Here is a 23,848-nt window from a genome sequence, read left to right on the forward strand (position 1 = left end):
AGTTTAAAAGACTTGAATTCAGTTATGACCCTAGACCCTGGGTAAATTACTTAACTCCTCTTTGCCTCTGATTCCTCATCTGTAAAATGGAAAAAATAATAATAGCATCTATTTCAGGATCAAATGAGATAGTGAAGCACTTAACATAAGTAAGATCTAGCACATACCAATTGCTATATAATGATTATTCTTAACAACAGGTCATAGTAGATTCTTAAATGGTGGACAGTAAGATTTATAATATCCAACTCAATGTTAGATGCATTATAATAGCATGCATAATAGATAGATACCATTAGTGGTTCTATGAGGCATCCTTAACCTTTTTTTATGTAGCAAATTCATCAGAAATTTACTAGAAAATAGAAATTTGACTATTTATAAACCACAATCATTTGTCATTTTTAAGATAGTAACATTTCAAACATTAAAGTAGATTTTGGCTCCTATTTACCTGTGTACCACATTTTTTTTTTAAGTCAGCTCTTTGAAAATATTTAAATGCAAAATGATTATTGTTCAGTTGAAATAGTTGAGAATAAATGATAGGAAGTGGAAATGAGAGGACTTTTCTTAAGTTTATAATGTAATTTGAATGGTAGTCATAAAGACTTATCTTGTTTGAAAACTGGTTAAATACCTCAAAGATTGAATACAGTGAAAAAAATATACACCATGCAAATTTGCTTTGGTTGAGTACAAAACTTTTTGTTCTCAGTGAAGTCCCCTTAGAGAATGGCCATTAATAGAGCAGAACCCAAGGCTTTTTAAGATTTCATACCAGTCATTTCCTAGACCTTAGTTCCAGTACTCTGAGACACATGTTGACCCTGAACCTGCAGAGGGCTGCTTGGGCACTAGCTGATCTCTGTTTATTAACTATTTCTGAAGACTAGCTAGAGATAGAATCCCCAGCTTTTAATGTATAAAACCTTTCAAGAATTACAGTTGAGTAATATATTACTGTATGCCTGCTCTAGAAAATAACTCTTATGTTACTTGAGATAATTTAACACAATTTAAATTAAAAATCTAGTATATAATTCATACTAGAATGTTAGTCTTCTTGGTTTATATCTAAGTTTATACCTAAGTGATCTTGCAGACATTACTTTTGTTTCATACAATAGATGCCTCCTTATGCTTACCTTTCATAGACTTTTCCATTTATTCTACTGATTTGTTCTGAACGTAGGGAAGATACTATAGAGTATAAAATTAGGGTCCAAAAATACCAGTTATGGGGCTGCTAGGTAGTGCAGTGGACTGACCCTAGAGTCAGGAATACCTGAGTTCAAATGCGGCCTCAGACACTTGAAGATTACTTAGCTGTGTGTGTGGCCTTGGGCAAGCCACTTAATTCCATTTGCCTTGCAAAAACCTAAAAAAACCCAAAAAACTAGTTACAAAATTTGTTTCCAGTTCAAGTAAAGATCTTTTATTTTTGCCACTACCATACTCTTATCATTTTTCATTTTTGTTATTGTACTTTAAAATGTGATTACTGAACCATGTGTGAGGTGTTTTTTTTTTTAACAGTTGATATTTTGGGGAAGAAGTGTAGTCATGTAGTCTTATGTTCAGATTAATACATTCTAATGAAATATAATAGACACATTCTTGCTGAGAATGAAGAGAGGCCTTTATGTCTAAGCATACTAAGGGAGTTTATTAAGGACGGGGTAAGGAAGTTTTCTCCTTAATAGAGATTTAGAAGCCCTTAAGAATTGCTTAAAAATAAAAATAACCTTAATGTTTATTTCCCTAAAATAGTAAAAATCAGTAAATTAAATCTTTCTTACAATTAAAAAAGGGAATACAAAACAAATATAATAAAAATTAGAAATACTTAAACTTTATATAGTTATTTGAAGGGAGAAAGAAGTGGAAAGGCACAGATAATGACAGTTGAAGGAGAGACATAGCAAATGAGAAGGGGAGAGCCTGGGAACAGAAGAGGTAGAGGAAAAGAAGGGTCAGAGAGGTAGGGCATAAAGGAAATAGACAGATTGATGAAAAACTGGATAATAGGTATATAAAAGTGATACATAAAGGAACCTGCAATAGAAGAATTGAAAAGTTCAGCAAATTCTAAAATTAATAGGCTGTATTAGTTACATCAGCTTTCAAAATAGATTAGATCATATTAATTACAAAAAACTGATTTATATATCAGATTAAAAAGATTAAATCAGTAGAACACAATGGATAATGTAGACAGAAATAGATGAGTTATAAACTTAATGTAATTTTGGAAGAAAAGATTAATTAATAAATACAGTTGGCAAGCAGCAACAATCAATAAGGAACTTTTTTCAAGTCTTTAGCTATAATTCTTATTGCTCAAAGATGAAATGGTTAAAGGACCCAGGTAATTTTTTAAATGATATTTTATTCTTCTCCTTTTCCATTAAGTTCCTTCCCCTAGATTGAGAAGTAAAGAAAAACAAAGCCCATTATAAATTTATCTATATATATGTATCAGGCAAAAATTTTTATAGCAAAGTAGTCTTCTATCACTTTTGAATACTATAACTTATTCATCCATTCCCCACTTTATGAGAACCCCCTCAGATTCTCAATCTTTGCCACCTCAAAAAGCTATAAATATTTATGTACATCCTTAGAAGTTCAATTTGCTTAGGATTAACTCCTCCCTTTAATTTCGTCTCCTTCCCTTTCTCTTCTATTTCTCTGAATAAAATATATTTCAGAACTTTTGATGAAGAAAATCACTTTTTTCCTTAGAAAAAATTCTTTTAGCTCTTTAAAATGCATATTAAAACTATCCTTCATTAATCTGATAAAAACAACTAAAAATTAGAAAATTGGGACTTTAGGCAAACAAGAAACCAATATCAAATTTTTGGTGGGATTGCAAATTTGAGCCAAATGTAGCTCTTTGACCCAGTAATCCTACAGATGTCACTGTAAGATTGTTGTAAAAAATAAAAGGCCAACCTAATTATATATGATATCCTTTGGCACAAAGTCTGATACCAGGTACTGGTAAAAGACAAAATTGAGAATCAAGAAGATCAATTCATAATGATCATATCCAGACTATATGTTCAAAATGAATTCAAGGATTTTTGGGAATGGGAACTATTAATAACTAAGACATCAGGAAAGATTTCTTGGAGAAGGTAGCATTTGAGGGGAGTTATGAAGGAACCAGGGAATCCAAGGGACAAAAATGAGGAGGGAGAGCACATGGAATAACCAATACTGAGTCTGGAGATGTAGTATCATAGTAAGTAGTCCAATATAACTTGCTTGTAGAGTTCATTCAGGAATAATGTGTTGGATAAGAAAGCCCCCAGTTTTGAAGAGTATCCAATGTCAAGCCAGAGGAGTTTATATATTATCTCAGAGGCCTTAGAGCTTTTATTGTTTAAGTTGGAGTTTGGAGTGAGAGAAGTGGGCATAAGGGTGGCAGTCTCTTGGGAAAGATGGTAGCCTCTGGGATCAAAGGTACATAAAAGCTTATCTTTTCATCTAAAACTGGAACAAAGGAGGGTGTAAAGGGACCTTTTAAATGAAAAAGCGTTTATGAGATGTGGAGGGAGAAAATTGGAGAGAGTGAAAACATTTAAACTTTCCCTTTAAAGGATTAGGATATTTGACCTACATGAATATAATAGATTATCAAGAGGAATAATAAGTATGAAGAATACAAATATGGAAAGACTTATCCAAAGAATACAAAGTGAAATCAGTAGCATGATTACAAAATGGTGTTAAGGGAAAGCCAACCAGTGTTGTAAATACACAGAGGAAGCACCATGGCGCATCCACCCTTAGAGGGCCTGGGTTCCAACTGTTGGTAAGATATTTACTACTTGTAACTGTGGACCTCATTTCGGTATAAAGTGAGGGGATGGGAGCAGATGTTTAAGTATCTTCCATTTCTAAAGTTAATGTGCAAAAGATTGGAAGGGGGCCCAGAACAAATAAATTGCTTTTTTAATATTTTTGTCAATGTTATTTTTTAATCAATTTATTAAAATTTCATTTTATGTATTATCCTCCAATTCCATATTGTATTTTTATTTTTTATAATTTTAAAATGTATATTAGATTACATTCTATTGGTAACCACAGTTGGGGGGCTTCTCACTGGTTTATTTAAGATTGTAAGTATTCAGTCTTCCAGTAGTGCTGTGACTACTCACATGGGATTGATCCACGCATTAAAAAAATTCTGGTCCTGACTTTAATACCTAATAAAATGATTTTTTATATAAAAAAAGTAGAGCAGGGGCGGCTAGGTGGCACAGTGGATAAAGCACCGGCCCTGGAGTCAGGAGTACCTGGGTTCAAATCTAGTCTCAGACACTTAATAATTAACCAAGCTGTGTGGCCTTGGGCAAGCTACTTAACCCCATTTGCCTTGCAAAAAAACCTAAAAAAAAAAGTAGAGCAGAAGAAGATTGTCCATGAAACTGTGACACTTATGTAGGGTTTGCCTTTCCTTCTCAGTATCTATTAAATTTAACATGTAATTATCAAAGATAATCTAGCTTCTCTGGATTTGCTTTTTTTCTTCAGAGGTATTTCCTTTTTTTTGGGTGGGGGAGCAGGGAGGGGAGTAGTCAGCAAATACCAGATATTGTGTAACCACTAGGAATATAAAACGAGGTAAAGGATGGTTCCAGCAAATATGCACAAACAAACTAATATAGGATAGATAAGAAATTATTAAACTTCATTTACTTCCTCTCTTTCCTTCTTAATTCTCTACTAAACCTCTTGGGAGGAGAGGTAGTGGCAGGGAAACCAATCCAAATAACCTCTATCATTATGCATAGTGAAACAAAATATTCCCAGATTGACTGTTGGAAAACATCTTATTCTCTGTTTTTCCATTAGTTCTCTATTTTATTACATAAGCGGTGTCAAATATTTTTAAAGGTTTTTCTTTACAAAATTGTTGAATTTACAGAATTCAGTTCATATCAATCTTTAGGTGTCTGAAACCTACACTTTTGTCTTTTCTTAAGGTGTAATAATGATATTCCTTTGCAGTCATATACTTCGACTCATTCTCCCATTCCCCAATTGATGACCACCCCTTAAGTTTTTACATATGAGTAATTTTTGCCTCTCATTATTCTCTTTAGGTTTTAAACTTGTCTGTCCTCTTACCAGGACAGAGAATGCTCTGTTGAGTGACTTAAACTTGTTAGGCACCAATCCAAATTGCCTTCAAGAATTGTTGAATCAGTTCACTGCTCCATCAACATTAATACATTAGGGGTGCTGTATTCTTCAGTGTTCAACAGTTGTCACTTTCCGTTCCTGTCAAACCACTGGATCTTTTTTTTTTTGGTAGTAATTATTGAAACATTTTACTACTACAATTTTTGGTAGTAATTATTGAAATACAGTGTTGTAAACCTTTAGAATTTTTCTGTGGTAGTGCACTTGGGAAAAGTTATCCTATGATTTATAATGGCAATTCCCCCTCCCTCACAATCTGGTGGTTTACCATCCTTAATTTAAAGGAAATTTACTGTTGATCTTCTTTGAATATTCATGAATATTTATTCTTCTCATCTTTTAAAGAAGATGTCTGCTTTATTTGTTTTAAGTTTCCTTTAAATACGTGCTACTTTAAGATCATTACCCTCTTTGATGACTTTTTTTCTTTACTGATGATTTTTATCTTTATTTTCATTCAACTGCTAAAATTGTAAACTTGGTAAGCCATCTTTTAGAAAACTCTTGGTTTTAAGGAAGGTTTAAGGAAACTAGAGACAAGAATTTTTTTCCTGGATCTGAGTCTCCTCTGCTTTGATAACAATTTTTTTTTAATGCTTATCGAAATTAGATGGCAAATATTTCAAATTCAGATATTGAATACTTTGACAAGGAGCTGATGAATCAGAGAAATTCTTTTTAAAAAATTATACATATATTATATATATGCAGAATTTATTAATGATGCTATGACATATGCTATATGTCTGCTTAATATTAACTTTCCACCTGTAATTCAGTTTTTATTATAAGATTACATCAAATATGAAAATATGAGTATAGAAAAAATGTACCTGTTAAATATGTACAAGAAACTATGGAGCTGGGGCGGCTAGGTGGTGTAGTGGGTAAATCACAGGCCCTGGAGTCAGGAGTACCTGGGTTCAAATCCAGTCTCAGACACTTAATAATTACCTAGCTGTGTGGCCTTGGGCAAGCCACTTAACTCCATTTGCCTTGCAAAAACCTTTAAAAAAAAAGAAACTATGGAGCATGGAGGTCATAGTCCACAAAGGACAAGGTGTTATAGATGTTCTGACCTTAGGGATCTGAAGGCAGTAAATGTGGTCTCTATGATTTGATTTAGGTAATGATTAGAGACAGCATTAAGGAAGACTGGCTTTGTGGAGAGGTGAGATTTATCAGAATTTTTCTTAAAGACTGGGGCTGCCTTAAGCTTTCTATAATGAGGCTTAACCCATTTTCTTGCTCTTTGTTTTATTTTTATTTTATTTTATTTTATTTTTTTTAGGTTTTTGCAAGGCACCTAGCTGCCCCTGCTCTTTATTTTCTAATGAATCCTTTAGCTAAGTTTCCTTTCTTATTTTCCTTGACTCTCATTCTCCTTCTCCACTGGGCTATATGTCCCCTCTTTTAGAATGCTTCTCTTCATTCTTATACACCTGACCTTCACAATACAGGCTTATATCCTGTTTTCTTAAAGTAAATGATGGTAGGAAGTTTGACTCATTTTTTTTTCATGAATTTTTAGTGCATGGAGGCACGTGTTAGTAAGTAAACAGGAATGTGATTTGGGAAACCACCTCTGGATGCTCTTTATTCCTCTGCCTTTGTGTCAGCTGACCCGTGAGGGCTGTTGGCGGTGTGGGCTGCTTTGTATTCATGAGTGGGTGAGGAATTCTGTATACACCCCTGGAGGGATATGGCCCAGGAGAGTTAATTTGGATAGGGTAAAGATCACTGGATTTAGAGACTCAGAGCTTGAGTAGTATTGCACCTATCTAAAAAGTACAAAAGTCCTTGAGGGAAGCTGGGAGATCTTTTCTGTATGAATTTTTAAGGTGATGATAAGCTTTGTAGCATCTTAGAGTTTAGAGGGACCTTACATCAGCATTTACTTAAATGCTAATATGTGGCATCTTTAGGCAGAATACTCTAGAGGAAAGGTCTTAAGTAAAAAAAAAAAAATATGACATTGGTGTCAAAGGACCTACCCCTATCAGCCTGGTTTCCTGCTTTGGCTTTCACTTCCTAGAATTAGCCCCCCACCTCCATATTTTTGAGGTTCAAAACAGTGGATCTTCAGGGCCTTCATTCCTGAGGCTTTCCAAAGTCTCCCCATTGGAGGTTTCAGGCCCCCCTTCCTGGGACTTTCTCTGGAGGCATCTTGTGGGTTATTTGTGTGTTTATCTCTTACTGGGAGGTGAGCTTTTTTTGCCTACTTTTTTTGGCATTTTTTGGAGTGGTGTCCTTTTCTATTGCTTGTAAGCTTGCAAATGACTTAAGCAATTCGAAGTGAAGAATTAATTTACCATAGTTTCTCATTGGGTGCTTGATCATTATTTATTCTTGTAACTAGTGATTTAAATATTCTCTCATGTACATTTTTTTCTTAAGGCCCCAAACTGCCTTAACACGCATCTAAGATACCAGGAAAATGAATAGTTCCAGACCAGTGGAGTTCAAACCAATCTTCTCCTCTTGAACTCAGAGCACGTAGCTACATACCAATAATTGCCAATTAGGCAATGATTCACATAATGCCTCAGGATGTAAATTTTGTTCTATTAATTTGGTTTTTGATCCATTAGACCCCCCATTAAACTTTATTTATATCCTGACATTGTGGTTAGTGAAATCAAATGGTAATGCATTCACATTCATTGCTGTCTCTGTAAAACTTTGACTCAATATTGAAATAACATTTTTGCTTTTTCCTAAGAGAAATGTTGTGGGTTAAAAATGACCCAAGTATTTGTTACCACAATGATCCTGTAGCCATCAAGGTAAGTTTGATTTGAGTCCACCCAGACCACTGTACAGAGACCAGTTTAAATTGTTTCCATTCTATTCTCCTGTATTTTTTTGTTTTTACTCCCTCTTTTGTTTATAGCCCCTCTTTCTAAAGATTAGAAAGGTAATGAGAGAAAAGCAGGGTGCTCAGCATTAGTACTCTAGGTTTGGTGCGCTGTTTCTATTTTCCTTTTAATCTTTTTTCCCCCTCATTCAGAATTCAAGCAAAGGTTTTTAACCTTTCTTTTCTTTTAAACTGTTTATGGAGCCATCCAGAGAAAAAAATTATGGAATCCGAATGCAGACCAAAGCATACGATTTTCACCTTTCTAGATTTGTGTTTTGTTTTTTTTCCTTCTCATAGATTTTCCCTTTTTCTGATTCTTCTTCCACAGTGTGACTAATATGGAAATGTGTAACAAGATTGTACATGCATAAACTATATCAGATTACTTGCTATCCTAGCATGGGGGGAGGGAAGACTTGAGAGAGAGAAAACATGAATGCTGAAAATTATCTTTATAATTGCAAAAAAAAATAAATTGCTTGTGATCATCTTTCTTAGTATTTGTTTTGCTTAGAACTAATCCAGGTCTTAATCTGTCCTCCCTCTTATACTTACTTCTCCCTTTTCTACTCTTTTTTGTCTGCCGCTCCTAGTCCCCTGTTGAGTGAAGTGTATTTCTGAATCCCACTGTTTATAATGTATTTTGACCTCCTTGGGCTTGATTTTAGATGCTTATAGCACTTTTAGTAAGGCATCTTTCCCCTCCTCCCCCCTTCCTTCTTGTTTGTATAGTTCATTATTTCTATACCAGGATAATATAAGATAATTTCCTCTACCATTTTTCTCCCTTAGTATATTTCTTTTTTCATCAGCAAAACATTATAAGACTCTTCCCAAGCCCTCTATTACTTCTGTTATGACCCAAAATGTGGAGTGTTTATCCTTGTTTTGTTCTCAAACTTCAGCATGTTTACTGTTTCGTGTTTCTCTTGATTCTCAGATTTGTATTTCAGAATATCTACTTACATATTGAATTTTTTGGGGGGGCAGGAATGTCCTTGTTAAAGTTCATCCACCCCCCCCACTGTACAGTAATATTTTGTTTTGTGGAGTAAACTATTCTATAAATCTGTATCTTGCCTTCTAGAATAGTGTTTTTCTAGTTCTCTACTCTTTTGTAGTGTAATGAATGAAAAACCTTGAAGAGTTTTTGGGTAATCAACAATCAATTTATTAATTAGGCTCATTAATAAATTTTCAGTGATTTATCTTGGTAATCATTGACAAAATCATGGAGAGCTTGAAAACCTTAAATATTTTATTTTAAGGGAATATTCCTGACAAGTAAAAAATCAATCTTGATTTGTAGACATTTATTGAGGAGAAGTAGGGAAGTAGTTTTAAGCTCCTACTTCTGAGAATGTGGCATGATCATGAGACTCAGAAGCCTCCAATAATCTGGTCCATCTCCATCCATACCACTCTGGATAGTTTTCTCCTTCATTAGTTGTACCACCCTAACTCTAATGGGAGGGATACAAGAACAGTGGATCATTTCCACATAAAGGGGAAGTTTCATGGGATATGTTGAAGGAACAAGGGAATATTGAGTCTGGAGAAGTGAAGATTCAGGAGTTGGAGTCACATGTCAAACATTTTATCACTTTATAGAGCTTTATAAATGTTAGGGACTATTGTTGTTTTGGAAGTTTTGTGTTTTGGGGACCTAGGAAATTATTTTAGAAGACTTACTATTAAATTTATTGACCACTTTTTCAATGAATTTTGCTGGTCAGCCATCTGCCCTTCTTCATGAGCAGGAGGCATGATATCTTTTTCTACTGATTGAATTAGTGTGGCAATACCATATGGTCCAATTTCCCTATTACTATCAGTGGAACCACCATCCTCCCAGTCACCCAGACTTGCAACCCCTGTGTAATCTGTGACTTGTTCAATTCACTGTACATATCCAGTCTTTTAGTAAGTTTTGTTACTTCTACCTTCATATCTCTCATAGGTCTCCTGTCCCCTCATGCAGCTGTCACACTGATGCTACAGCTGCCATACTTCATAACCTTATGCCTAGACTCTTGGAATAGTCTCTGTCTTAGGTTTCTTCCTACCCTAGTCCATTCTCCACTAAGTGATACCTTCCCTCTATTCATAATGTACAGGGTCTCTCTACTATAAAGATCTTTTAACAATCTGGAATCTTCCTGTTTGTCTTAGAATTCCGCCTGTATTATTGTCCCGTCTTTTGTAAGACAGTATACTTCTCTGTTTCTCTCATTCGTAATCTGCAAAATGAGGGTTCCAGACTAGGTGATCATTAAGGTCCTTTCCAATATTAAATCCTATCATTTCAACAGAAAAATTACAGTCCATAACTATATAGGAAGAGCCCTGCAATTTTAACAGACAATCCCAAAGTAGGAGATATGCTTCTTTTGCCTTTATATGCTTCTTTCTTCTTAGTTTCTTTAAGTATTTCATCTTTTTTATAACTTATCCTTTTCATATTTTGAACACAAAAGAACATTATCCAAACATATCTAAATATTTTTTCAGAATGACTTCTCTGTTCCTGCTGCGCTTCATAGCAGTGGAGCTTTGTATGTGGGAGAAGGTCTGAAATGGGCTATGTTGAATATGGAATTTAAGAGTCATTTTCAAGTCAGTTATTTGTAAAGGATGAACTGTTTCTATTTCCTATTCACTTTGCATAGATAATTGTACCACAGGGTATGGTTGCCAAAAAAGATTTTCTTAAAATTGTAATGTTCTATGTTTTTTTATTTTTCTAACTAATAACATATATACTTTTAAAAACATTCCCAGAATTCTTTCTTAATATTACCCTCATTGAATTTTATTTTGTAATAGAGGAATTTTGAACAAAAGGTCTCCAGTAAAGTTACCTAGTGTGGAAAGCCTTTGCATTCTTTTGCATCCATACTTTATCACTCTTCTCCAGAGGAGAGAGAGAGAGGTATATTTCTTTCTCTTGGGTGTATTCCAGGACTCTGACCTAGGCTCTTTTTTTTTCTCTTCATATTTTCCACATGTTGAACTCATCAGCATCTATATAGCTCCTCTTAGCATGTCTTTGCAAATGACTCAGATTTATATATTCAGTCTGTTCTCTGTTGTGATCTCTCTCTCTCCAAACCTACCTCACCACCTGTCTTTTGGATTTTGCAAGGCAATAGGGTTAAGTGACTTGCCAAAGTCACACAATTATGTGATTATTAAGTGTCTGAGATGGAATTTGAACTCAGGTCCTTCTGACTCCAGGGCCTGTGCTGCCCACCCGCCTTTGTTAATCTGAATTTCCTCCTGTAGGCTTCTAAATTTAACATGCTTCAAATGGAAACCATCTTTCCCCAAGGGCATCATTCTTGTGGATTTCTCCATTTCTCTTGAGCCTCAACCATCCTTCCAGTAAAGTCCAGTATCAACCAATCAGAACCAAAGAAGTCAAATGTTTTAAATATATATTACTTTAAATTTTTGTTGCTTTCTTATGCACTAATTGGTGGAATCATTTGACAACATGGTAGATCTCATTTGGAAAACAGTTAAGCTATGCAAGGGGAATCTAATAACATTACATTAGTGAAACAAGAATTAGAACTAAGTACAGAATCTCATTACTTCTCGTGTATTTATACTTCTCTGTGGGTATTTTATGGTATTTTTCTCAATCAATGATTTTTTTGTTGTTGTTGATTTCTAGATGAAGAATGTAAGTCACAGAGAAGCTGATCCAGTTTTCAGTGATAGATTAGAGTAAGAAAAAGAATGTTATCTACCTCCAAGCAATAGATTCAAGGTAGAGAATGAGACATACATCTTGGGGGAGTAGGGTGCTTATTATTCAATGGGGATAGAAGGAAATAGGAGAAAAAATTTGTTTCAATATGTTGATTGAAAAAAATTTAAAAATGAAAACCACTGGGCCTCTTGATTCTTAACATATATATCCATCTCCAACTCTTGATTTTATCTTAGCTAAGAAAAGGGTAGTGATATGTATAATTTTTTTTTTTGCAAGGCAAATGGGGTTAAGTGGCTTGCCCAAGGCCACACAGCTAGGTAATTATTAAGTGTCTGAGACCGGATTTGAACCCAGGTACTCCTGACTCCAGGGCCAGTGCTTTATCCACTATGCCACCTAGCCGCCCCGACATGTATAATTAAAGAGCAGATAATAACAGAATAATTCATATATATGTGTTTGGAGTAGAATTCTTTTTAATTGTGAACTCAAAATCCTATTTATATTTCCTAATTACATGTCACCCAATAGCTTGAGAATTGATTAAAGAGGAGGAATTTACAAATAGAACTTTCAGTAAATGCTTCCTGTTAATGTATTTAAGTGTGCGAGGTAGAGAAGAGAAAATCTGACAATTGTGATTGGATATGGAAGATGAGAAAAAGGGAAAACTCTGAATGTTAGATGAAGAAGAAAGCTTGGAGGGAGAATCCTTAGCCCTATTTTTAGACATAGGTGCCTATGCAACACCCACAAGGAGAAATGTAGCAGGGTGTTGGATCATGATTGGTGTTCAGAAGAGAGTTTAGACCTGAAAATATAGATTTGGATCACCTGCCTAGAAATATTTCAACCTACTGTAGTTGGTGCAGTTGCCCATATGAGAGTCCAATGGGAGAGGAGGGCCCAGATGTGCTGGGAGAAAGCTCAAACTTAGTCCATCAATTGATTTTCTCTTATCCTAGGCATGAAGTCAACTCCTCTGCACAGTGCTTTGCCTAGACAGCCAGAACAAAGACTAGTTTTAGCATTTGCTGAGTTTACAGATTATGTTTTGTTGTCTGGCTCCGTTGTGTTTTGTTGTCTCTCTGTGAGCCTGTGAATGTGTTATTATTTCCTCATTGTTGTCAGTTTTCTTTAGGAAAAGCCTTGGTATTTTTGGTCATCCTAGAACCAGAGGAAAAAATATTTCTTTATTTTGTTTTTGTTGTAATTTTATCCTTTGGATCTAGGTAAAAAACAAATGAGAAATAAAAAGGATCTGTGATTTGTTGTAGTACAATAAATCAGACTGCTTGTTGAGATTGTAGAAGGGAAGGGATCAAGGAGCTTGGGGATCACTGCTGGCTAATCTTGATTCATTTCTCAACCCATCTTTTTTTTTTACCTAAAATATCAATTAAAATGTAGTTGATAGAAAGCAAGTAAATTAGAAATAATCTAGAACAGCCACTAAATATTTCCAGAGGAAAGTACCATTTTGTTGATTTTGTTTGTTTGTTGATTTTTTTTTTTTAGGATTTTGCGAGGCAATGGGGTTAAGTGGCTTGCCCAAGGCCACACAGCTAGGTAATTATTAAGTGTCTGAGACCAGATTTGAACCCAGATACTCCTGACTCCAAGGCAGGTGCTTTATCCACTATGCTACCTAGCCGCCCTGTTTGTTGATTTTTTTTGGTCTTGAAGCATATGGGCAACTATTTGTAATTTACTAATTTACTGTTTTAGGGAGTTGTGTGCTGCTATTGAGATTTTGTAATGGAAACAGTACTTGAATTGGAGTCCTGTTGACTTCTGGGCCAGTATTCCTTCTATTTTTTTATGCCATCAATTTTATCCATCTATTCTTCATGCACTGTGGATGTATTATGGTGGTGGGAGAAGTGGGACGAAGAGGTATGTACATGAAGTAGAAAGACTATGCAATCTAAACTTATCTAGTTGTGAAATATATATATAGGCAAGAATTTCAGATTTCCAATCAGGTTTCCAAATAGATCTTAAAGTATTTTCCTTGACAAGCTGTCAGCTCTTTGAGGTCCTGTTATACGCTTTCCTCCACAGTAGTATCATTATAAATACAACATTATATTTAAGGTGATAAACTCAAGTAAGTTTGTAAGAAAAAAGTAATTATTAAACTTTAAAATACTAAACTATTAAAATATGCATATAACAATGTTAGATAAATCAATCAATAAACATCTATTAAGGGTCTACTCTGTACCACCCTCTATATGTCTACTCTAATAACTTCTGAGAATGCAAGATAAAAATGAAATGGTCTCTTCTTTGTAGGAAGTTACAGTCTCTCTTCATATGTATATTTATGGAAGTATAAACATAACATGTATGTAGGAAAAAAGTCAGTAAAGGCATCATTTAAGAGATAGGGCTTGAGATGTGCTTTAAGGAAACTGGGGGATAGTAAGGAGGGGTGTGTTGAGGCATTGGGGACAGCCTGTACAAAAACCTGAAGATGGAAGATGAAGTATTGTGTGTGAGGAACAGCAAATGATTAGTTTGGCTAAATCAAAGAGCACTTAAAGGGATGGCAATAATAATCCTGGACAGATTTTGGAAACTAGGCTGTCAGTGGCTTTAAATGCCAAATGAATGAACTCATGTGAATCTTTTTAAAAATTTTTATTTATTTTTAAGACAGTGGGAGTTAAGCGATTTGCCCAAGGTACAGCTAGGCAAGTATTAAGAATCTGAGGCTGGATTTGAACCCAGGTTGTCCTGACTCCAAGGCAGGTGCTCTATCCACTTCACCACCTCGTTGCCCCCCCCCCCCCATGTGAATCTTGATCCTAGAGGTGATAGGGAACTTGTGGCATTGATTGAGTAGGAGATTGACACAGTCATTAGGAGTATCGTTTTGATGGATTGGAGAGAAGACATAATTTGAAGTAGGTTATTGAAAAGGTTTTTTTATAATAGCCCAGGAGAGGGATGATGAGGGCCTGAATCAGAATGGTGACCATGGAGATAGAATTGGTAAGATTGATCAACTGATTAGTTTTGTGGGGTGAGGGATAATGAGCAGTCTAGAATGATTCTTTAGTTGCAAACCTAGATAACTGGAAGTATGTCAGTGGCCCAGTAGAAATGGGGAAATCCATCAAATAGGCATGCTTTGGGTTATGTATTGGACAGGTTGACTTTGAGATGCCTGTGGATCATTTCATTTGAAATATATACCATGATTTGGGACTACATTTCAGGAAGGAGTCTAGCCATAGGAGGTCACTGAGAGAGAAAATGTAGAGAGAGAATAGGAAAGGGCTCAGGACACAGCCTTGGGATACAGCTCCAGGTCTGGAGAGGTTAAATGACTTGCCCACACTTACACAGGTAGTAAATATGGCAGAGTTGGAGTTTGAACTCAGATGGTATGGCTTCAAGATCAATGCTGTTTTTACTGCAAATCACTAATTCCCTCAGTTTAGAACTCATTCTAACACTTTAGACAATGGTGTCAAATTCAAATAAAAATAGAACTTACATAATGCCTTCGAAAACCACAAGTTAAGTTTGTTTTATTGTATTTTTTCTTACATTTTTGTTGAACATTTCCTAGCTACATTTCAATCTGTTTCAGGCTGTACTCCTCAGTGTTGTGGGAGACTATTTGACACCTGCTTTCAACCATCATGATTATATTCTCATATTAGTATAAATATATATAGTCTTTTTTGTAAATATATAGTCTAGTCATTATATCTTAATACCTTCAAGGGTTGTTGTGAAAATGAAATGAATGACATGTAAAATTAAAAAAAATACTATTATTATTTTAATATACAAACCAATAAATCTCTTTAGTAAAGTTATCTACAAAATTAGAGACTTAAGATTACCTTCTATGTGTATTGGTGGTCACTAGTTGAATTTCTTTTTTTTTTGCTAATTGAATTCCTTAATAAAATGCACCTTCTTCCTTTTGGTTATTCTCACAGAGGCAAATTCAGTTTTGAAGAATGGCTGATTTTGGCAATAACCTCAGCCTGGAAGATGCTTTAACTGATACACCACCTGAAATTGAGGAAGAGATAAAACGGGACTTCATAAGCACCATAGAAGCAGAGCCATATGATGATGTCGTGGGAGAAACCGTCAGCAAAACAGATTACATCCCCCTCCTGGATGATGATGGGAAAAATGGGAATCCAGAGTCAAAGAGCAAACTTCATTTGGATGGTGGTCAGGTTGAATGTAAGTTTTTTTAAGGCAAGCAGTTCTTTGTGAACCTTTAACCTTTTATGGCATGATACTCATGAAACACTGTTTTTGGGGTTATAATTATGGAGGCCTTGATTAAATTGAACTTTTTTTTTTTTTTTTAGGTTTTTGCAAGGCAAATGGGGTTAAGTGGCTTGCCCAAGGCCACACAGCTAGGTAATTATTAAGTGTCTGAGACCGGATTTGAACCCAGGTACTCCTGACTCCGAGGCCAGTGTTTTATCCACTACACCACCTAGCCGCCCCTAAATTGAACTTTTTGGAGTTTATTTTGTTAAGGAATTTTATTTCTCTGTGTTCAAGTTGACTTGCCTATATAACCAAAGGCACTTCCTTTTTGTCTGAATATTGTAAAAAAAAAAAAAGGCTTGCTTTCATTTATCTCTTATATGAGTAGAAACCTCTTTGGGTATAGTGATTTGTACTTTGTTCCAGTAGATTTACTTTTAGAGGGATCTTTAAACCAAATATTTCTTCTGGAGCAGTCAAATGCTGGAATATTGTTTTAGCCACATAGTTTTAAAAAAAAATGTATCCAATCCCTTTTGTTGGAGCACAAGTCATATTGTAAAATTTGAGCCCTGAAATTCCATGCCTACGTAAAGATTCATTTTATTCTCTAATACAGACGTCATCTGTTCACTTTTGGAGTCTCAGAGTAGGATTGAAACAATGGATTATTAATGTCCCTTTAAGAAAGGTCTCTTGCCTTCAAATATGCATCTTTGTTCTTTGTACCACAAATCTCCTTTCTTTAATGGAGAAACGCTTGGAACTTTAAAATGAAGCCAGGCCCACGTAAATATTTTCTTCAAGAAAAGAAGTGGATTGATTCTTCAGCCGGAAACACTGAGCAGTGCCTTTTTGAGATTTGTGTGGAGATTTCTGTACTATGATTGTTGTAAAAAAAACAGGAAGAAAAGAAAATAGAGCTTGCATTTCATTTAGTCCTAGTTTGCAGGGACAGGACTAGCAATTCTTATGACTCTACCACATTCACCTTGGCTTTCTAAGGTAGAGAGCAGTTTCTTCTCTTTCAGTTCTTCAGGGGTCATGTTCTCCCACTGAGGTACACAGTGTCTGTAGGGGGAACAGGATGGAACCTTATGGAAATCTAGCATGGAAGCACTTGAAAAAGGAAAGCTGTGTCAGCAGGGTCGCTCATGAGTCTAGACTTGCTTTCATGTCCTTACTCTCCTTTAGGGAACAGGTTTGTACCCCAAGTCACCTAATGGACAAAGATACTGCCTTCCTGGCTGCTGTCCATTGAGGCTGTGTTAACTTTTTTTTTTAAATTGTATTTATTTCAGGCAGTGAGGTTAAGAGTGACTTGCCCAAGGTCACACAGCCAGGCAATTATTAAGTGTCTGAGGTTGGATTTGAACTCAGGTCCTCAGGCCGGTGCTCTGTCCACTTCACCACCACCTAGCTGTGCGCCCCCCCCAATTTGCCATCTAAAGGAAGAGTAGGTCTTCCCTTGAGACAAAGCTCCAAAACCATAAATGGCTGTCAAGGACAAGGCAAACAGATCTATTGGGGCTTTTCCATCTCTGGTTCTAGGGAGCAGGAAAGGACCAGGCAGGCAAGTTTCTCCTTCCCCCAACCAAGTCTGTTAAGTCACCGAAGATTCTTCTTCCTCCCCTCAGCTCCCTGAGGAGCTAAGTGCTTGCTTCTCTCAGTTCTCAATTTTGTTGCTTTTCTATGAAGAAGCTGGACTCGAATGGAGTCTGTGTCCGGTGCTGCTCCGCTCCATTCCTTCAGGCTTTGCTGGCCCCTCACCTGTTAGCTGTTCCATCTGCCAATTTCTCTGAGACTCTGCTTCTAGGATTTCTATTTGACTTCAAAGCAGGGTCTCCTTGTGTGAACTAACTCACCTCTTTCTTTGGACAAGAGACCAACAATGACATTTCATTTAGTTCCACCATAAACAACTGTCCCTAAATTCTTTCTTTATGTTTGTTTTTGCTTTTTTTTGCAAGGCAAATGGCCTTAAGTGGCTTACTCAAGGTCATACAGCTAGGTAATTAAAGTATCTTGAGGCCAGATTTGAGCTCAGCTCTATCCACTGCGTCACCTACTGCCCCTGTCCCTAAATTCTTTCTTGAAAATGAGAAGGTGGAGTAGGTGAAAATGAAGGGTCAGGAGCCCCTTAGCTAGTCCATATTTGTCCTCTAATGAGAACAGTTTAGGGCCAAAAAACTTCTTTTCACTTTTAATGATAAGACTTGAATATTAATGAATAGAAAGATGAAATGAACTTGTAACATTTTTGGTGATACTGAGTCAAAAAACTAGATGTCAGCATGAAATTGTTATACTTCAAGTGATCTAGAATTGAAGTTAGAAAAGGGAAATGCAAGAAGGAGGGGAGTGTGTGAATGTGGTTGGACAGGGAGGAGAGTGTTATACTGTGCTTGTCTACTAGTTTGGGGCTTTATGTCCCAAAGGGACTTAATATCTGAACCATTATAGAGTATTTATACAGTTTTGTGTGCTTTGGGTTTCTTATGAATGGGCTAAAAGGGTAGGGGGATAATTAGGGACTGAACTGTGCTTTGTAAAACTATGAAATGCAATTAAAGAGAAACTTTAATGTTAAGATTTCTATTACTTCTCTTGAGTATGCAATCTTAATTAACCTAGTAAATTAACTGTATCCTATATTTGGTAGGGTTACTGATCTGTTTCTCTTGTTTTAAGCCCTGGATTTTTTTTAAAAGATTTTTTTAAAAAAAGATCTTAGACATGACATAAAGAATAATATTTCCTTCTGTTCCCAAGACAAAATTTCTATAAAGCATTTTAATCAGGAAGAAAGGACTCAACTTAAGGAAATTAATAGTAATCCAAATAGTTACTAATATTTCATTTTCTCCCTGATTTATAGTAGGTTAATCTTTCTAATAGGAATCATTAAAACAGACTTGTCCACCAGAGGGTAGTGTTGGTTCTGGTCTGATTGAATAAATTCAAAATGGTGTTCTCAAGCTAATACAAATGTAATGCTATGGTTTACTTTCCCAGATTTCTCCAAAGGGAAATCTTTATCTCCTTGGAAGACTTAGAGCTGAGATGACAGCACACAATCATTCCCCTTAGCTACCAGACAGCTTGGTTTTACAATCTTTCTGAAAGTCTTTTTCTTTGTTTTCAAGGGGAACCAAATTTGAATTCCCTTATACTTCAGAGAATGATAGTAACAGATTTTTCTGTAATGCAGTATGCTTGATATGTATTATTTCTTTTGAACCTTAGAACCAGTGAGCTGCAAACCATTTCTATAACCATCCCCATTTAATAAGGAAACTAAAGTAGAGAGAACTTATGATTTAGGCCGAGTCATAACCTGTGACAGGTGGGATTCAGGTTTTGGGTTTGATTCTAAATCCAGTACTATTTATTACCCACTGTATCACCTCCCCATGAATATGTTCTGTTTTCAAATCACACATAGTTTTGGGACTATGTGTTAATTTGAGGCTATTTTAATGGAGAAAAAAAAGTCAAGAACATCTTTTAACTAGGATCTTGCTTGTTAATGTTCACCCTTTATTTGAACTTAATCAGTCCAGTTGAGAGGGCAGTTGACTGCCTTAGTGGATAATTGTAATATTATTGTGCTAAATGAAATGATGAGCAGAATGCTTTCAGGAAAATTCTGGAAAGATTTAAACAAACTGATATAAAAGAAACTGATCCATAACCAAGAGAACATTGTTCATAGTAACAGCAATATAGAATGAAGATCAGTTGTGAATTACTTAGCTATTCTCAGCAATACAATGATCCAAATGGGTCATGATGAAAAATGCTATCTATCTTCAGAGAAAGAACTGAAGGGAGTCTGAATGTAGATTGAAGCATTCTATTTTTCTGAATTTTTTTTTGTTTTTTCCCCTTTTGATCTAATTTTTTTTACAACATGATTAGTATGGAAATGTGTTTTACATGATCAAATGTTTCTAACCTATCTCAATTTGCTTACTCTCTTCAGGAGTTGAGGAGGGAAGAAAGGGAGAGAAAAAATTTATAACTCAAAATTTAAAAAAAAATGCTAAAAATTGTCTATATGCAATTGGTAAGAAAATAAAATACTTTTTAAAAAAAAGATAGCAGTTCATCTAAGCATGGTGATAATAACTTTTATATTAGTTCAGGAGATGGAATACCATTTATTCCAAATATTAAGTTGATCAATTTAGCTGGAAAATAGAGTACATGAAGGAAAAGGAAAATAGAGTTCATGAAAGGAAAGTTCCAGTACATCTGAAAATATGTGAACTAATTTTTTAAATAAAGGCTCAAGTATGATTGTGAAAGTTTTAAGTTGCAAGCTGAGGAGTTTTTATTTTTTTCCTGGAGTCACTGCAGAGCCATTGAAGAAACTTGAGCAGGAGAATGACAGTGTGCTTCAGAAAGATCATTTTGGCAACTGTGTGAAGGTTAGAAGGCAGAAGAAGTAATCTGGAATCAGGGACACAAATTAGGAGGCTGTTGCTAATATTAGTCACGCAGGAGGTCATAAAGACCTGAACTACGATGTTGATTATGTGAATGGAGAGCAATGAGAAATATGATAGAGTCAGAATTGATAAAACTTGGCAATTTGATTAGGTACTGGGAGAGAGGGAGGAGTCAAGGATAATTCCCACCAAGTGTATCTGATAGTCTTGACTTTGGTGTCCTAAACTGAAATATGAAAGTAGAAGTTCGGGATGATGAAAATGAATACACGATTCTGTTGAGTTAGTAATTACTACATCTGAAATCCACATGAAGATACCCTGTGGGCAGTTAGTAATGTTGGACTGTAGTTCCTCCTGTTTGCTGCCAAACTTTCAGGAAAAGCCATCTCTACTGATTTTTTTTTCTAACCTCCCAATCACTTTTCAGGACCTTGAAATCTGCCTTTTGACTCCTTCTCTTGATTCCTATTGCTCTCTGTAAAAGTTCTCAATAATTTTTAAATTGTTAAATTTTTTAGTTCCTATTTTCTATATAACTTCATGGTCTTCTTCCCCCTTGGACCCTTTTTTTCCTTCCTCGGTTTTTCAGACACTGCTTTCTCTTCAATTTCTTGGCAATTTATGACTGCTGCTTCTTATGCACGCTTATGTATACCTTATGAATCCTTCACCTCTCTGTCTGGAATTATGGTTGGTTGTTGGATTACTTTAACTTTTCAGTGTTTTTTTGTTATTATTTTTTATTTGATATTATTGTATAAACTATTTTCCATGTTCTATTTTCTTCATTTTACATTGCTTCTTACATGTATTTTCATTTTTTATTGAAAAAAATTTCTTTAATCATTTCAATAGTATTTCAATAGTATTCTATTGCATTCTTACTCCATAAGAAGCCCCAATTGTTGGGCACCTTATTAGTTTTCAATTCTTTGTTACTTTTGTCTTTCAAGCACTAGTCTCATATTGCCAGCCATATATATACTGGCCATCTTTACTTCTTTGTCCCATAAAAATACTAAACTCAATTGAATATACAGCTTGTAATCTTCTTGAATACTACCCCATTTAGTAACATTTTTCTGTTGATCTTAATCTTTCTGTTCATTCAGTTTTGTATTCTTGTTCTCACCTTGGACTTTCTCTCTCTCTCTCTCTCTCTCTCTCTCTCTCTCTCTCTCTCTCTCTCTCTCCCCACCCCTCCCCCTCCCTCCCTCATAAGCAGCAGTCAGTTCCTTGGGATTGCCAGCTATTTCTGCTCAGCTTTTCTTGAATTCATGTCTTTTAATCTGTTCATGGTAAATACCCTTGTTCAGTTTCTCATCACCTCTCACAGTAGCTATTATATTGTTAATTTGACTTCTTGACTGCAGATGCATTCTTTTTTTTTTTTTTTTTTTTTTTTAGGTTTTTGCAAGGCAGATAGGGTTAAGTGGCTTGCCCAAGGCCACACAGCTAGGTAATTATTAAGTGTCTGAGATCAGATTTGAACCCAGGTCCTCCTGACTCCAAGGCCCGTGCTTTATCCACTATGCCACCTAACTGCACCATACAGATGCATTCTTAATCCATTATCCATGGTTAATATTCCTAAAATAGGTAGCCAACTGTATTATTCCCTTGTTAAGTAATCTTCAGGGACTCCAGGTTATTTTAGGATAAGATAGAGGGGCAGCAAGTGGATAGAGCACTGGCCCTGGAATCAGGAGGACCTGAGTTTAAATCCGACCTCAGACACTTAATAATTGCCTAGTTGTGTGACCTTGGGCAAGTCACTTAACCCCATTGCCTTAAACAAATTTAAAAAAGAAAAAAAATCAAAAACAAAAAAAGCTAAGTTAGAAAATCTTGTCTTTAGGTCTTCACTTTCAATTTCTATCACTGTGCCTTCCCAGAAAGTTTAGAAAATCTCACCATCTTAAAGCAGACTGCACCAGCCTGATTTTTTCTTTTGACATATTTGATCTTATTTGAAACTGTTAAATTAAACAGGAAAGTTGATAAGTTTAAAAATGTTGTGTGTTAAGCAGCATTCATTTATCAAAATAGTAGACTGTAAAATGGTAAAAATCACAACTGTATTCTCATTTAGGAGCGTGTTCTCTTGTAGGAGAATTCAAATCCAGAAAAAGGCTCTTCTCCCTCTCCTCTTCCTTCTCTCTTTCCCTCTAGCTCCTTTCTCTTTCCTTTCCATTTTACTCTCTCCTTACTGTCCTCCTCCAATTCCTTATACTTTCTTTATTGTACCAATATAAAAATAGAAGTGGAATTGTCTCTTTTCTAGGTTTATTTGAATTGGGTGGGGGGGCTTACATATATATGATCCCATTTGATTTGATTCTCATAGCTTTCCATGATGTAGGTATTATTATCATTTTATGAAACTGAAACAACATAACTGAAGACTTACCACGAGTCACACAGGAAGTATATGATGCTTGATTTTTTATGAATTCAATTAATTATTAATTTCTGATTCTGTCATCTTGCCACCTGCTATTCAGGGATGAAGCTAGAATCAGAATGTACTGCATTTAGTTTCCAGATGTCCAGATCCCTGTCTAGTCCTTTCCCTATTAGATCATACTACTACTTTAAGCTGATAAACATCTATATTAACATTAAAATGTATAGTCCTTAAGAGCATATAGTATCATGAAAATAGGAAAAATTTAATAAATATTTATTGATTATTGAATTATAGCTGTAATAGTTACATTATAATGGTTCATTAAGATTTACAAACCATTTTTTGCAACATGTGAAATAGTACAAACAGTAAAACTGGGTCCCACAAGATCCTGAATGACACAAGATCACAGTCAGAAAATGTATGTTTGTAGGTGGTAAGGAGAAACCAGGTAGAACGTGTCTCTCTAACCTGATCTTAGTACCATGTTATTTCTGAGCTGGCCTTAATATAAGAGATAGGAGTGATAAAATTGTGTGAGGCACATTTAAACAATTTTTATTTCTAAAAATTGAGAGACCATGGATCTGAACATTATTAATTCCTCTAAGGAACCATTTAGAAAAACAGATAGGTCTTGCTTTAAGAAAATTCAGTTTCTACCCCTTCCCCCTGCCCCCACACCTGGAAGGGTGCAGGAAGGTCTGCTGCACAGTTCATTTATATTAATTGAGAACTGCCATATAGAATTTCAAGTTGGGAGGGATATTAGAAATCATCTAAAGACTGTTTAAAATAGTTTCCTTGTAAATTTTAAAAAAATTTTGTTTATTTAAAGCAATGAGGTTAGGTGACTTGCCCAAGGTCACACAGCTAGGCAATTATTAAATGTCTGAGGTTGGATTTGAATGCAGGTCCTCTTG

General features: G+C 35.4%; 1 protein-coding gene across 9 annotated transcripts in view; it reads left to right on the forward strand.

Annotated features, from left to right (window-relative positions):
• Positions 1 to 23,848, forward strand: part of MAP4 (microtubule associated protein 4) — a 223,737-nt gene that overhangs the window by 63,081 nt on the left and 136,808 nt on the right. For all 9 annotated transcript variants that reach the window (XM_074197700.1, XM_074197696.1, XM_074197701.1 and 6 more), the window contains one exon: positions 15,767 to 16,022. In XM_074197700.1, the coding sequence (XP_074053801.1) occupies positions 15,788 to 16,022 (235 nt within the window). In that variant the 5' untranslated portion in view covers positions 15,767 to 15,787. The remainder of the gene's footprint in view (positions 1 to 15,766; positions 16,023 to 23,848) is intronic.

The sequence above is a fragment of the Macrotis lagotis genome, chromosome 8, assembly GCF_037893015.1.
Source record: "Macrotis lagotis isolate mMagLag1 chromosome 8, bilby.v1.9.chrom.fasta, whole genome shotgun sequence".
Classification (NCBI taxonomy): Eukaryota; Metazoa; Chordata; class Mammalia; order Peramelemorphia; family Peramelidae; genus Macrotis; species Macrotis lagotis.